The sequence below is a fragment of the Bubalus kerabau genome, chromosome 19 (genome assembly GCF_029407905.1).
Source record: "Bubalus kerabau isolate K-KA32 ecotype Philippines breed swamp buffalo chromosome 19, PCC_UOA_SB_1v2, whole genome shotgun sequence".
Lineage (NCBI taxonomy): Eukaryota > Metazoa > Chordata > Mammalia > Artiodactyla > Bovidae > Bubalus > Bubalus kerabau.
In genome coordinates, this window is record NC_073642.1 from 57,935,577 (window position 1) to 57,950,153 (window position 14,577).

The 14,577-nt window shown below is 48.8% G+C and overlaps 1 protein-coding gene across 1 annotated transcript in view; it reads left to right on the top strand.

Moving 5' to 3' along the window:
• The window catches only part of RIN3 (Ras and Rab interactor 3), a 136,632-nt gene that overhangs the window by 47,368 nt on the left and 74,687 nt on the right, over positions 1 to 14,577 (top strand). The window contains exon 3 of the mRNA XM_055556743.1: positions 12,861 to 12,978. Within this exon, the coding sequence (XP_055412718.1) occupies positions 12,861 to 12,978 (118 nt within the window). The remainder of the gene's footprint in view (positions 1 to 12,860; positions 12,979 to 14,577) is intronic.

Sequence of the window (14,577 nt, forward strand, 5' to 3'; positions counted from 1 at the left end):
CACCAGGCTCCTCTGTCCATGGCATTTCCAAGCAAGAATACTGGAGGGGATTGCCATTTCCTTCTCCAGGGCTCCAGCGGATCTTCCCGACCCAGATCAAACCTGCATCTCCTGCACTGGATTCTTTACCACTGAGCCACCAGGGAGGCCCATTATAGCCTCATACTACTCTAATTATTTTGTTGCTCAAATTGTTTCAACCTTGGCCACTGGGAGCTCTTTCAGTTGGTTCCTGTGTCCCTTTTGACGAACCCCCATCTTTCTGTGTGTGTTTTACCTATTTGTTTGTTTGGAGCACTTCCTCACTTTCTTACACTACAAGATGCTCCAGACTATCTTATGTATTTCCTGCCCTAGTTCTAGGCTCAGCCATTTCTCATTGGAGAACAATGCTAGAAACTAAGATCTGGGCACTCAGTGTTGCTACTAGAGTGTCATTGCTTCTAGACCTCAAGGTGGCCTTTTAATGAATGAAACCTCTTGCAAGATTGCGTTATGTAGTGAGGGGTTAGCAAGAGTTGCAGTAACCTGAGTTGTGATATGGACCAGCCACATTCAGGGCATCTTCCTCTACTGTGAGCCAAGGATACCAATTCCATTCAGTATGAGTTTGGCAAAAGCATCAGCGAAGCCACTTTTCTCCCCTTCAGGGTGCTAGGACCAGGGAAGAAGACAGCCAGCAGGTCTGCTGTGTTGCCAAGTACTATCTCTCATCTTTCCAACAGCCCTGCAGAACAGGGAGCGGGCTCTCTATTTTATTTATTTATTTTTAATTTTTATGTTTTGGTCACACTGTGTGGCTTGCGAGATATTAGTTCCCCAACGAGGGATCAAACCCGGGCCCCTGCAGTGAAAGCACCAAGTCCTAACCACTGGACCACCAGGGAATTCCCGAGGGCTCTCTATTTTATCAGTGAGGAAACTCACTTCTGACGGTAAGGAACCTGCCCTGAGTAATATGGCTACTAAGTGATAGAGTGTGATTTGCACTAACTGCCTTCAAAGACTTAAAAAAAAAAACCACAGTGTCTCAGCCTCATCCCCAAAAATGCAGATTTCTTTGGTTTAGAGTGGGGCTCAGCCATCAGCATGGTTTCAAGTTCCCTCGATGATTCTGATGTGCAGCCAGGATTGAGAAACCCCGCTCCTTGCCAGTCTACAACCTCGTTGTATGTAACGAAGGTGGGCTGCATGTCCAGACTGGGCTTCGGCCGCCGGCCCCCCAACCTCCACGGGCACAGATGCCCCTGCACTTGTGGGCTCCACAAAGAACTAGCCACTTCTGTCCAGCCTTGAAGAGCGTGATTGGAAAATTTCCCCAAGCAACTGGAAAATAGTCCTAAAATAACAAAAGTGGAAAAGCAGACAGCTCTGGATTGACTGGGCCAAAAAGGGATAGTAAAAACAAAACCATTTATAGTGTATTTAGCTTTGGATTTTTATGTATTTATTTGGAGAGAAGGAAGGGCATACAGTAGCTGTGTTCTCTCCCTAAGCATATTCTGTCCCAGCTGTTACTGAAATCAGCTGGTCTTCCCAAAATTCATCATGCTGACTGAAGGTGGACAGGGAGGGGCTCACATGCCAGCTAGGGGCTCAGCCCTCCTGGATTGCAGTGATTTACCTATAAAACTAACCCTGAGTTTTGGAAAGATCCCAGGACACTGATGCTGGGAGAGAATCTTCTAGATGGAAGGAGTCCTGGACCCTTTTGTCCCTCTCCCAGACTAGACTGGAAAAGTCAGCTCAGAGAGGGGAAGTGACTTGCTGAAGGGCACAGCAAGCCAGGGTCAGCACTAGGAGGGACTCCGTGTCCTGCCTCACAGCCCAGGGCTCTGGCCACGACCCTGCTGTAGGCTTCAGAGGGTGGGGATGAGCGAATCCTAGCTCTTCAAAAGAAAACTGGGTCCTCAGAGCATGGGGTGGGCGTGTCACCCCTCAGTTTGTACAGTTGAGGGGAAAAGGATTCTTCTACTTTTTTGCAAGTTCCTAATTTAGTGTATTGGGGGAGCTGACAAAAGGGGAAAAAATAAAGAGGGAACAGAAGGAGTGGGCTGACTCAGATGTCGGCTCAACAAGGCACCAGATGACGCTTCTACCCGTAGAGGAGAGAGGTTAAGTGAGGACGCTAGGGCACAGCAAGCTTTGGCCCCACTTAATCAGGGGAGGCTTTTGGGAGGACTTGCTCAGGGAGGGTCCCAGTGTGGGCATGAGTGTGATCTGCTCCATCCTAATAACCCTGGGCAGCCCGCATTCAGGGATCCTGGAGGTAGACAGAGAAGGCCCCGGGGCCTGGACTTGTCACCTCGTGTTCCCTCTCTGCTCACCATGAGCTCATCCTTTCACTCGGGGCTGAGACATGAAGTCTGGAGCTGCTAGTGAGAATGTCTTTCCATTTCCAAGGTGCCTGGTGCTCAGCATGTTACCTTTCTGACTATAGAGCCATCCATGAACGAGAGGATGGGAATGCCACCTCCGCACTGCAGGGGACTCTGAGGCAGGTAGAGACACCATACATTGTGTGCATGCTAAGTCACTTCAGTTGTGTCCAACTCTTTGTGACCCTATGGATTGTAGCCCACCAGGCTCTTCTGTCTATGGGATTCTCCAGGCAAGATTACTGGAATGCATTGCCATGCCCTCCTCCAAGGGATCTTCCCAACCCAAGGATCAAACGCAAGTCTTATGTCTCCTGCATTGGCAGGCAGGGTCTTTACCACTAGTGCCATCTGGAAAGCCCCATACCATATATTGGGTGCTTATTATATAGCAGGCACTCTACTGAAGTCACCTGGGCACTTTCAATAATCCTTTGAGGCACTAGGTCAGCTGGGAATGCTTTCAGTTCAGGTAATACCTAGCCTATGGTAGCTTCAACCATAAGGCGACTATTGCTTACCTAATGAGAAATCTGGAGGCTTGGGGTCTAGGGCTAGTTTAGTAGTTAACAGATGACAGTGAGAGACTTTATTTTTTGGGCTCCAAAATCACTGAAGATGGTGACTGCAGCCATGAAATTAAAAGACACTTACTCCTTGGAAGAAAAGCTATGACCAACCTAGAGAGCATATTAAAAAGCAGAGACATTACTTTGCCAACAAAGGTCTGTCTAGTCAAAGCTATGGTTTTTCCAGTAGTCATTTATAGATGTGAGAGTTGGACTATAAAGAAAGCTGAGCACCAAAGAATTGATGCTTTTGAACTGTGGTGTTGGAGAAGACTCTTTAGAGTCCCTTGGACTGCAAGGAGATCCAACCAGTCCATCCTAAAGGAGATCAGTCCTGAATAGTCAATGGAAGGACTGATGCTAAAGCTGAAGCTCCAATATTTTGGCCGCCTGATGTGAAGAACTGACTCACTAGAAAAGACCCTGATGCTGGGAAAGATTGAAGGCCAGAGGAGAAAGGGATGACAGAGGATGAGATGGTTGGATGGCATCACCTATGTGATGGACATGAGTTTGAGCAAGCTCTGGGAGTTGGTGATAGACAGGGAGGCCTGGTGTGCTGCAGTTCATGGGGTCACAAAGAGTCAGACACGACTGAGTGACTGAACTGACTGATGTCTTCAAGACCCAAGTTCTTTCCACATTTCTGTTCCCTCATTTTCAAGGTTGGCTTTCAAGGGTCTTGGGTTTGTCACCTTATGGTTACAAATTAGTGGCTGCAGCTCCAGCCATCTCATCCATTCAAAAGCAGGAGGTCATGGGCAAAAGGCTTTCTTCTCTTAGGATCAGTCTTTTTGTCAGGGAACAGATGTTTTTGCAGATCCTTATTGGCCACTCCTGACTGTGAGGGTAGCTGGGGAAGGGAGTGAGTGGCAGAGGTCAGTTACCAAGGAGAGGGAGGGGACTGGTTCTCAGGGAACTAACTCACAGTGACCATCACAGACAGGAACTATCATATTCCCATTTTGCAGAGCAAGGAGCAGCCCTGGAGCAGTCACACAGCTCAGAGTAACCAACTAAGGACCGAACTCTATAGAGTCTGGCTCCAGAGCCCGTGGACTGAAGTCTTACACAGAAGGGCCCCAAGGCCCAACACTCTGGATCTTCCCCTTTCTCTCTCTCTTTGCCAGTCCTCTCCTGTGCTGTTTTCTCATCTGTACAAGGGGTAAAATATTCTAAACCCCAGGGAAGGAGTTGCTGTGAGGTATTTAAAACCTCCAGCCAGGTGTCTGGCATAGAAACATGATCAGTTGATACTTGGTGGGTTGGCTGGGTTGGAGGATACATAGGAGGTCACAGTCGCAGCCTGCAGGTCACTGGCCTTGCATTCTTGTTCTGGCTCTGCCACCAACAAGGATGTCTTTTTGCATCTCTGGGTCTTGGTTTCTTTAGCTGTAGAGTGAGGAGCTGAATACATCTGCAGCTTTCAAATTTCCCCACTGAGCTCTGGGGGCCCCTCAGCAGCACCTAATAGAAGGAAAGTGGGAGGTACCCAAAGGATGAGGCCCCACGTCCTCATACCCCACAGCTATACCATTACCTACTGTGGCATATCAACCACTCCAAGGTCCAGTGGCTTGAAACAGTCGTCATTTGACTTTCTCAGGATTCTGTAGGTCAGCAGTTTGGGCTGGGTTCTGCTGAGTGGTTCTTCTGCTGGTCTCTCCTGGGATCAACCAAACGGCTCTAGTCATCTGGCAGTTTGACTAGGTCTGGATGGCCTGAGATGGCCTTGACCACCTGTCTGGCAGGTGGTGCCAGCTGTGGGCTGGGCCTCATGATTCCAGCAGACTCGCTCAGCCTTCTGCGTATGATAGTTACGGTTCAAAAGGGTGAGCATGGAAGCTGGCCTCTTAAGCCTAGGCTTAGAGCTCAAGACCACTACTGCTGCTGCATTCTGTTGGTCAAAAGCAAGTCCCAGGCCAGCCCACCAGGTGCAGGGAAGTAGATTCTACCTCTTGATGGAAGGAGCTGCAAAGAATTCCTGCCCATTTTTAATCTGCCACATAGATGATCTTTCATTCTGTCTTCCTAGCTCTTTGTTTGGAAGAAAATATACATAGTAATAATCTTATTAATAAGTATCATTTATTTGTCAGATGAGATTGAAAGTGAAAGTGTTAGTCATCCAATGTGTCCAGCTCTTTGTGACCCTGTGGACTGTAGCCCGCCAGGCTCCTGTGTCCGTGGGATTCTCCAGGCAAGAATACTGGAGTGGGTTGCCATTTCCTTCTCTAGGGGATCTTCCCAATCCAGAGATCAAATTCAGGTCTCCTGCATTGCAGGCAGATTTCTTCACCATCTGAGCCATTAGGGAAGCCCCTATTTGCAAATAAAAATCTTAGCATCTGGTTTAGTGCTCAGTAAATGGTAGCAGTCTATAATAATAATAATAAATATCTTTAAGTGCATACTCTGTGCCAAGCATTCATATACATGGTCAACAATTCTCATGGAAACCCTGAGAGATGGATATTATTATACTCAGGCTCAGATGAGGAAATTGCGGCCAAAGAAGTAAAAGTAACTTGCCTACGGACACACAGCTGATCAGAGCTGGGATTCAGGTCCCCCTGGGGGTCTAAAAAGTGGGCTTCCAGGGGGTGGGAAGGTAGAAAGAGAAGTAAGATGGGCTTGGGAAATTTGCACATGGACCTCCCCAAGGGTGCTGGAGTGGAAGCTCTGGATGGCACACCCAGCCCATTAGCCTTCTGGGTACTCACCTGCAACGACCACTGTGGACAGCATCTATGTAGAGGATAGGCAGTGGACACCCAGAGAGGATGAGGGGCAAGGGGAACATGGGCAATTTACTCAGATGCTCTTCTCCTGATACCAGCTTTGGCTGAACTCTGCTGGGTTTAAGCACAGGAGTTACACCCTAATCTAGAACACTTTGCAGGAGTTACCACTCGGCATATGTTCTTACAGTGAGTCGTATAATGACACTGTTTTTGAGGTGCTATCTGTGAATACTTCCTGGAAGGGATCCTGTGACTAGCTGAGCAGCTAAACCTCCCCAAAGGGGAATGCAGAAGAGACCATCTTACTCCAATGGATAATGACCAATGCAGACCACTGACCGGGGTTCTGCCTATAGCAGGCCCCTGTCAGTGCCCTCTCCCTCACTGCCATCTGGGCAGGAAGGGTCAGAGGACTCCTTGAGCCTCCCTCACTTCTCCCCCATAACATTCATCTCCCCAAACCCCTGACCCAGTGCATTATCTTAGTTTTTCGGATAAGAGGACTTGGCCATGGCAGAAGGAAGTGTTACAGGAGGCTCTGTGGCCATGCCAGAAGGGTGGGTGTTGGGCACTCAGAATTGGGAAGCTGAGCCCAGCCTGGGGTACTTTCCACCCAGTCTGCACCCCTGCCCTGCAATGACTAGTTAACACAGACTCGATGGCAAGAGATAAGTGAGATGTTCTCGGTGACACCCAGGTCTTGCTTCTGCATTTCCTGTTTGCATGGCCTTGGGTTTCTTTAACCCCTCTGTGCCCTGAGTCTTCACCCATCAGAAGGAATGATAATAGTGCCTACCTCACCCAGCCATGAAGGAACTGGATGATGCAAGGTGTAAGGTACCTGGTCCAGAGCACAGACGTCAGCTGCTGTTTAAATTTCTGCTCCTTACTTGCAGCTGAACCCCTTCTCAAGGAAATCCGTTCTGAGTCTTTTTCACAAGAAACACATGTGGTAGACTGAGCCCTAGTTCTAGATGGAGCCTGAGACTGGGAGGTTGAGGAATGTAAACCAGCCATGGTCAAGGAAGGCAGAAGCAGATAGAAAATTAATTCTTAGCGAGCATTGGTAGAAACCCTTTTACCCCACTGGGTGCCTCCCTGTGTAACATCTCAGTTACTCCTTCCAACACAGAAGGGCAGGGCTTTGGTTTCATTTCTTGTCTCTGCTAGGTGGTCATGGGTGTTATCCCAATTTACAGATAGAAACACTGAGGCTTAGAGAAGCTACGGAATGACCCAGGGCCACAGAGCTCATAGCAGGCTGCACAGGGCCCTCTGGGAGCCCAGGAAGAAATGCAGATGGTGACAGATCTTGACTATCACATGCAGATTTGACTCTTCCTGCAGTTGGAGGAGTTCCTGTCGGAGGGCTCTTATCATCTTTCTCTCTGTGGAACAGGAGGGTGGAGAACAGGGCCAATGTCTCAGCAGAGTAAGGAAATCTAGAAATAGTTACATGCTGGGTGTGAAAGAGCCAGTTAGGTCGCAGGGTGGCATTGCAGGAGGTCCCAGTTGAAGCTGCCAGCGGTGATTTGTCATTGCAGTCAGCCTAGGGTGGGATCGGCGGGGGTCAAATAGTCCAGGAAGAAGGAAACCATCAGTAGAATAAGATGTCTGCATTGGAGACTTCCCTGGCAGTCCAGTGGTTAAGATTGCGCCTTCCAATGCAGGGGGTTATGGACTTAATCCCTGGTTGGGGAGCTGAGATCCCACATGCCTCATAGCCAAAAAACTAATCATAAAACAAACAATATTGTAACAATTTCAATAAGGACTTTAAAAATGACCCACATCAAAAAAATAAAAATTAAAAGATATGTTGTACTGTGGCCCTGACCCTCCATAGATCTCTCTCTCTTGCTCTCTCTAATAAAAAATTGTCCATAAGACTGTTCTATACATCAGTGTCTCTTTTGCTGTCTCGTACACAGGGTTATTGTTACCAGTCTTATGGACTCTGTGGGAGAGGGAGAGGGTGGGAAGATTTGGGAGAATGGCATTGAAAAAAAAAAAAAATTGTCCATCCTTCTGATAGGAATCCTTATTATCTTGTTTCATTTTCGTTTGTTAGAAAAAAAAAAAAGCTGGCTGGTGGCATTTTCCCCAGTGGGTCATGTTTGAAATCACTTCCTTGCCTCCTGTGCCATTCCTGGCACTCCAGGATGGCAAGGGGCAGCTCTGCTATGTGCACGTGCTTCTGAACAATGACCTGGGCTTGTGTCTCCTCCTGCCCACACCCCCCAACACACATATGTACGCCACCCTTGTAAAGGGAGCTCTTGTCCTCCAACTAGAATTTATGCTAGTTTGGTTTCAGTTCAGGAGGGCGTCAGCCTCAGCTCCTGCCTGGGCTCAGGGTTGAGGATCCAACTTTGCTGTCTGCCTTCCCAGGGGCACCCCTGGCTCCTGCTGGGCACCCTTCCCATGCCCTGCGCCTCAGAGCTCCAGGAGGGGAGCCCTGAGTCCAGTTCAGCCCAGAGTCCCTTCGTTCCTCACTTACCCCACCCCCCCCCCACACACACACATTCATTCACACATTGATGCACTTGTGCACACACTCACACACATTCACTCTACTCTTGAACAGTTCTCTGGTATCAACTGTCCTACAGTTGTAGGATGTCCTACAATTCAGTTCTGACACTACCCAAAGTGAACACAGACCCCATAAGTTAAAGGGACGGTTCCTCCAAAGACTACTCTTAACTGCAGATGCCAGACACAAATGGGGTCCCCAGGATCCTCACACTTCTGACTTGGCTACAAACATGGCCCCCTCTTTAGATTTGATAATTTGCTAGAAAGATCCAGAGGACTCACTGAAAGCACTATGCTTACGATGACAGTTTGATTATAAAACTCAAGAGCAGCTGAACGAGACACACAGGGATGAGGTCTGGGTGGGGAGGGCCACGCGGAGCTTCCATACCCTCTCCCCATGGAATCTGGGCACAGCACCCGCCCCACATATCAGTGTGTTCGCCAACCAGGAGATTAAATCATTGCCCCGGACTTGAACTCAGTCTGCAGTCCCTCTTCCCTCCCCAGAGGTAGAGGTGGGTCTGTGGGTTCCAGTCCTCTAATTATGTGACTGTCTTTCTGGGGCAGCCCCTTCTTTAAGGTCCCACCTGAGCCACCTGTGAACATAAACTCAGATGTGGTCCAAAGGGGCTCTTTATGAACTGTGAAAGACCCCCATCGTTCAGGAAATTCCAAGGGTTTCTGAATCTCTGTGCCAGGAACTGGGGACAAAAACCAGATGTATTTTTTTATAGCACCCACAGGCTTATTCTCACACACACATACTCATTCTCTCTCTCTCTCACACACACACACACACATACTCATTCTCTCTTTATCTCACACACATACACACACACATACTCATTCTCTCTTTCTCTCACACACACACACTCACTCCCACATTCCCTCACACATGCTGGTTCCCATGGATTTGATAGGTATGAGGTACTTGGATCTTGATGAAAGTGAAAGAGGAGAGTGAAAAAGCTGGCTTAAAGCTCAACATTCCAAAAACGAAGATCTTGGCATCTGGTCCCATCACTTCATGGCAAATAGATGGGGAAACAGTGGAAACAGTGACAGACTTTATTTTCTTGGGCTCCAAAATCACTGCAGGTGGTGATTGCAGCCATGAAATTAAAAGATGCTTGTTCCTTGGAAGAAGAGCTATGACCGATCTAAACAGCATATTAAAAAGCAGAGACATTACCTTGCTGACAAAGATCCATCTAGTCAAAGCTACGGTTTTTCCAGTAGTCATGTATGGATGTGAGAGTTGGAACATAAAGAAGGCTGAGCTCCGAAGAATTGATGCTTTTGAACTGTGGTGTTGGAGAAGACTCTTGCGAGTCCCTTGGACTGCAAGGAGATCAAACCAGTCCATCCTAAAGGAAATCAGTCTTGAATATTCATTGGAAGGACTGATGCTGAAGCTGAAACTCCAATACTTTGGCCACCTGATGTGAAGAACTGACTCATTGGGAAAGACCCTGATGCTGGGAAAGATTGAAGGCAGGAGAAGGGGTTGACAGAGGATGAGATGGTTGGATGGCATCACCAACTTGATGGACATGAGTTTGAGCAAGGTCTGGGGGTTGGTGATAGACAGGGAAACCTGGCATGCTGCAGTCCATGGGGTCGCAAAGAGTCAGACACAACTGAGCAATTGAACTGAGCTAATGCTAACCTATATCTCTGAAGAGGAGCCAAAGTGACCTCTTTCCTTTGAAAGGTGCATTCATAAGGGCAGTTCAGGTCCAAGTGAACATATCAGTTCAGAGATGTTGCTGCTCACAGCAGGCGAGGCTGTGCCAGGAGTGCAGAGAGGCACCTAGAGGAGAGCCTACCTCCTGCTAGGTCCCCGAGGAGGTGCCTTCCAGGTGGGGTGCCGGCACCCCCACCCACCTCCCATTTCTGCCCCAGAAGCCTCTCTACAGCCTTCCTCCACTCACTGGGTTCTCAGATTCTCTCCAGCCTGCCCTGTGCGAGGAGAGGCTGGTAATCTCATTTCTGACCTCAGTTCAAGGACTAATGGGTGCCTTGTGTCCCTGCTCCCAGGAAGCACTCTCCCAGAGAGCAGACGCTTAAACCAAGAGACCACCCTCTGTGGGCTGGGCACGGGGATCAGGATCTCGAGCTAAAGGGCCTGAGCTCAGATCCCAGTCCCATCCTAAAGAGCCTGGCGGGCTATGGTCCATTAGCAGAAAGTGTTAGTCGCTCAGTCATGTCTGACTCTTTGTGACCCCGTGGACTGTAGCCTACCAGGCTCCTCTGTCCATGGGATTTCCCAGGTAAGAATACTGGAGTGGGTTGCCATTTCCTCCTCCAGGGGATCTTCCCGTCACAGGGATTGAACCTGGATCTCCTAAATTGCAGATAGATTCTTTACCCACTGAGCCACTAGGGAAGCCCCAAGGGGTTACGGTCCATAGGGTCGCAAAAATTTGGACATGACTGAAGCAACTTAGCATGCATCAACAATTTAATGACATTGAATTAATGATTCTAATACTATAGCATTATCATCATAAATTTGTTGTTGTTCAGTCACTAAGTCTAGTCTGACTCTTTGCAACCCCATGGACTGCAGCTGTTCTTCACTATCTCCCGGAGTTTGGTCACTTTCATGTCCATTGAGTCAGTGATGCCATCTAACCATCTCTTCTGCCTCCCTCTTCTCCTTTTGCCTTCAGTCTTTCCCAGCATCAGGGTCTTTTCCAGTGAGTCAGCTCTTCGCATCAACTGGCCAAAGTATTGGAACTTCAGCTTCAACATCAATCCAGTAGTAATCAGTTGCAATGGCAGGGAATTTGGAGCATCTCCCAAGAGGTAGTAGGACAGTGCCTTGGAGGGAGAAGGAAAGAAGCGCCATCTTTCTGTTCCTCCAGAGCCTTTTATGCATGGGGCCATGTACTCTGGAGGTCCCAGGGGCCTGCTTCCCAAATTTTTCTCAGCATCTTTGACCAGGCTCCTGGTCTTCAAAACTCTAGCCTGGGCTCTTGGGAGGGGCTTAGACCCCTGGTTGAGGTTGGAGGAGAGGGGGGATACAGTGACCACGTCCTTTCTCAGGAAAGGAGGGACTGACCCTACCCTGGGGGGAGGACCATTCCTCTCCCTCTTCCCCAGGGGGACACCACGCCCTGGAGGCTGGGCAGATTCCAGAAGGCCTCTATTATCACCTGGAAGGAGGGATGAGCCTGAGTGGGGCCAATGGAGAGGAAAGAGAACATTTTTAAAACCACAGAGGCTGTGAAAGGAAGCAGGGGCTCCCTCCCCATGATGGCCTTCTGGGGTTGGGGGGCACAGCCCCAGGGTGGCTGTGGCTATGACAGGGGAAAACTTCAGAGTCACAGGCTCTTTAGCTGAGCAGAATGGTCGTCTGGAGAGGAGAAGTAAAAGTGCTGCTGCTAAGTCGCGTCAGTCGTGTCCGACTCTGTGTGACCCCATAGACGGCAGCCCACCAGGCTCCCCCATCCCTGGGATTCTCCAGGCAAGAACACTGGAGTGGGTTGCCATTTCCTTCTCCAATGCATGAAAGTGAAAAGTGAAAGTGAAGTCGCTCAGTCGTGTCCAACTCTTCGCGACCCCATGGACTGCAGCCCACCAGGCTCCTTCGTCCATGGGATTTTCCAGGCAAGAGTACTGGAGCGGGTTGCCATTGCCTTCTCCGAAGTAAAAGTGAGGCATCTGTAAACACACTGGCTCTGATTTAGACTTCAGGTAATGCTTGGTTACGACAGCACAAATAGGTCCTCGGGGCTCAGAAGCGTCATTTTCGACTAGAGTAAATCCACAGGAGAAGAAAGGACTAGTTCCCCCCATGCGGGATGTGGGGAACAGAGAAGGGCTGCATAGCATGGGGTCTAGAGCGTGGATACCAGTGACCTAGGCTGAATCCCAGCTCCACCCCATCAGCTGTGAAGCTTTGGCCAGGAACAGCCTTCAGGGTGTGTCCTGGGGCCCAAGCCCAAACGGGTATTCCCTCAGTCTGTCTTCACACCAGCCCGAAGAGCCAGGTCCTGTTAGGGTCAGGGAGCACCTTCCATCATCTGTGCAGCAGGGATAACAGCAACACTCACGTCACAGGGTTATCGGGAGGATCAAGCAAGTAAACATATGCAAAGCATTCCTAACAGTTGCTGTCACAGCACAAGCTGTATATTAGTTATTTGCTATTTTTGTTTCCATGGGAAAAAAATAGTGTGACTTGACTAATATCTATGATTGTTTCCAGCCTCCCCTAGAGCATGTGCGCTAGGGTGTGAGTTGAGATTCAGCCGTTATGTTTGTGCTTTTCTAAAAGTAGTCCCCAGACCTCTACCTGTACCAGATTCAGCTGATTCCAGACCCAGACCCATCCCCAACAAACCAGCATCTCAGACGGTGGGGACACAGGAATCTGCCTTGATTTAGTTGAACTCCACTTCCACACACAAATGAGAAACCGAGGTTCAAGGCTCCATGCCACATGTGGCAGGTGACACATGGCTCTTGGGACAGAACCCTTACTTGTCCTTGGGAATGCTAGACTCCACCACCCTGCCTCTTGGTTTCTGGAACCTTCCAGATGACTCCCATCTCACAGCTGTCCTTCCAACCTCCTGCCACATCTTTGACTCATGGAGTGCCCTCTTCCTCCATTGCAGACGTTCCTGGTCCGCCGGGACAGCAGCTTGAAGCACCTGGTGCTCTGTGTCCACTTCCCTTCCCTGAACGAGAGCTCATCCGAGGTGCTCGAATACACCATTAAAGAAGAAAAATCGAGTGAGTACCATCTTCCCATTCTGCCTCCAACCACACAGCAGCAGCAGATGCTACACCCTGTAACCACAGACACTCCTCTCAGGCCAGAAGGCTCTAAAGTTAGAAGAAGGGGGGAAGCTTTCACCTGCTGAAGTTGTTTGGCTCAGTTTGTTCTGAACTCGGGTTTATCACTCAAAGTCAATGTGTTTGCACTCACCCATGTCACAGCTCGATGGCTTTGCTTCCTCAAGGGCCATGTGAAGTTTCCTTTTGTTTAGGTCATGCTGAAGAAAGGGAAGGAAAAGAGGGGAAATGTCTGGGGCCCTGGATCCTAGTGCCAGCTCAGCACACAAACTGTGGTCTTGGACAAGTCACTGAACCTCTCTGAGACTCAATTTTCACATCTTTCAAATGGACAGAATAGTCTCTTCCTGTGTGTATCCCACTGCCTTTGTGAGGGTCAAATGGACAAGCACTTTGAAAAACAAAAATCCTGTGTGTGTCCAGGGGTGCCAGGAGGCAGGCTTGGGCCTCTGGAAAAATGTTTGGGGAGCCCAATCAAGGGTTGGTTTGTGTGAAACTGAAAGTGTTTGGGCTTCCCCCTCCTCTCATGTGCCATGCCAAGTATTAAGATCCAAAAAGCTTAATTGAAGAAATCTGTAGACTATTCTGAGCACCAGCTCAGGTCCCTTATAAATGGATCCAAGAGTGTGGGAAGCTTTTTATTCTTGGTTAGCAGCAGAGTAACAACAGTTTAAAAAAGATAAAATATTTAAGTGTTTAGGATAGAAATACATAAGGTAATCAAATGTTTGCATAATTGAATGTTAAATGTTGTTGTTGTTTAGTCACCAAGTCGTGTCCAACTCTTTTGCAAGCCCATGGACTGTAGCCTGCCAGGCTCCCCTGTCCCTGGGATTTCCCAGGCAGGAATACTGGAGTGGGTGGCCATTTCCTTCTCCACGGGATCTTCTCAACCCATGTCTCTTATGTCTCTTTCATGGGCAGGCGAGTTCTTTAGCATTGAGCCACCTGGGAAGCCCAAATGTTATACACATACAGTAAATATTTTTACAAATATTTATTCAGTATTTTAGGGTGCTTGTTTCTTAAGAGACACTTGAGCCCAACACTGGGAAGACGCAAAGATGAAAAAACAGAGTTCTGGCCTCAAGGCTCTCCCAGTCTAGTTGGAGGGTGGGGGACATGGTGGGTGGGAAAGACAGAGAGCCCTGCCCTTGCTGTGCAGTGTGACAGTTGTATCTGCAAGGGACCTCCAGCTCAGGGGCACCGAGGCTGCAGACCATTGTGGGAAGGATTCTGGGAGGATGTGAAAGAGAAGGGGATACAGGCTGGATCCAGAAGAGTGAGGATGTTAATTTAATTATATGCTAATTTTCTAGCTCAGAGGCAGAGGAGAAAGCAAAAGCAGGGGCAGATTTCTGTTCTTGCCAAACACTGAATGGGTGAAACATCATCTACCCATTTGTGTATTTAGCAATTGGTTATTAAGTGTCTCTGCATGCTGTCGGTAGCTGCTGTAGCACTAGGGACACAGCTGGGAACAAAACACAGGCCTTGCTCTGAGAGAGGAGACAATAAATGAGTCAGTGATGTAAG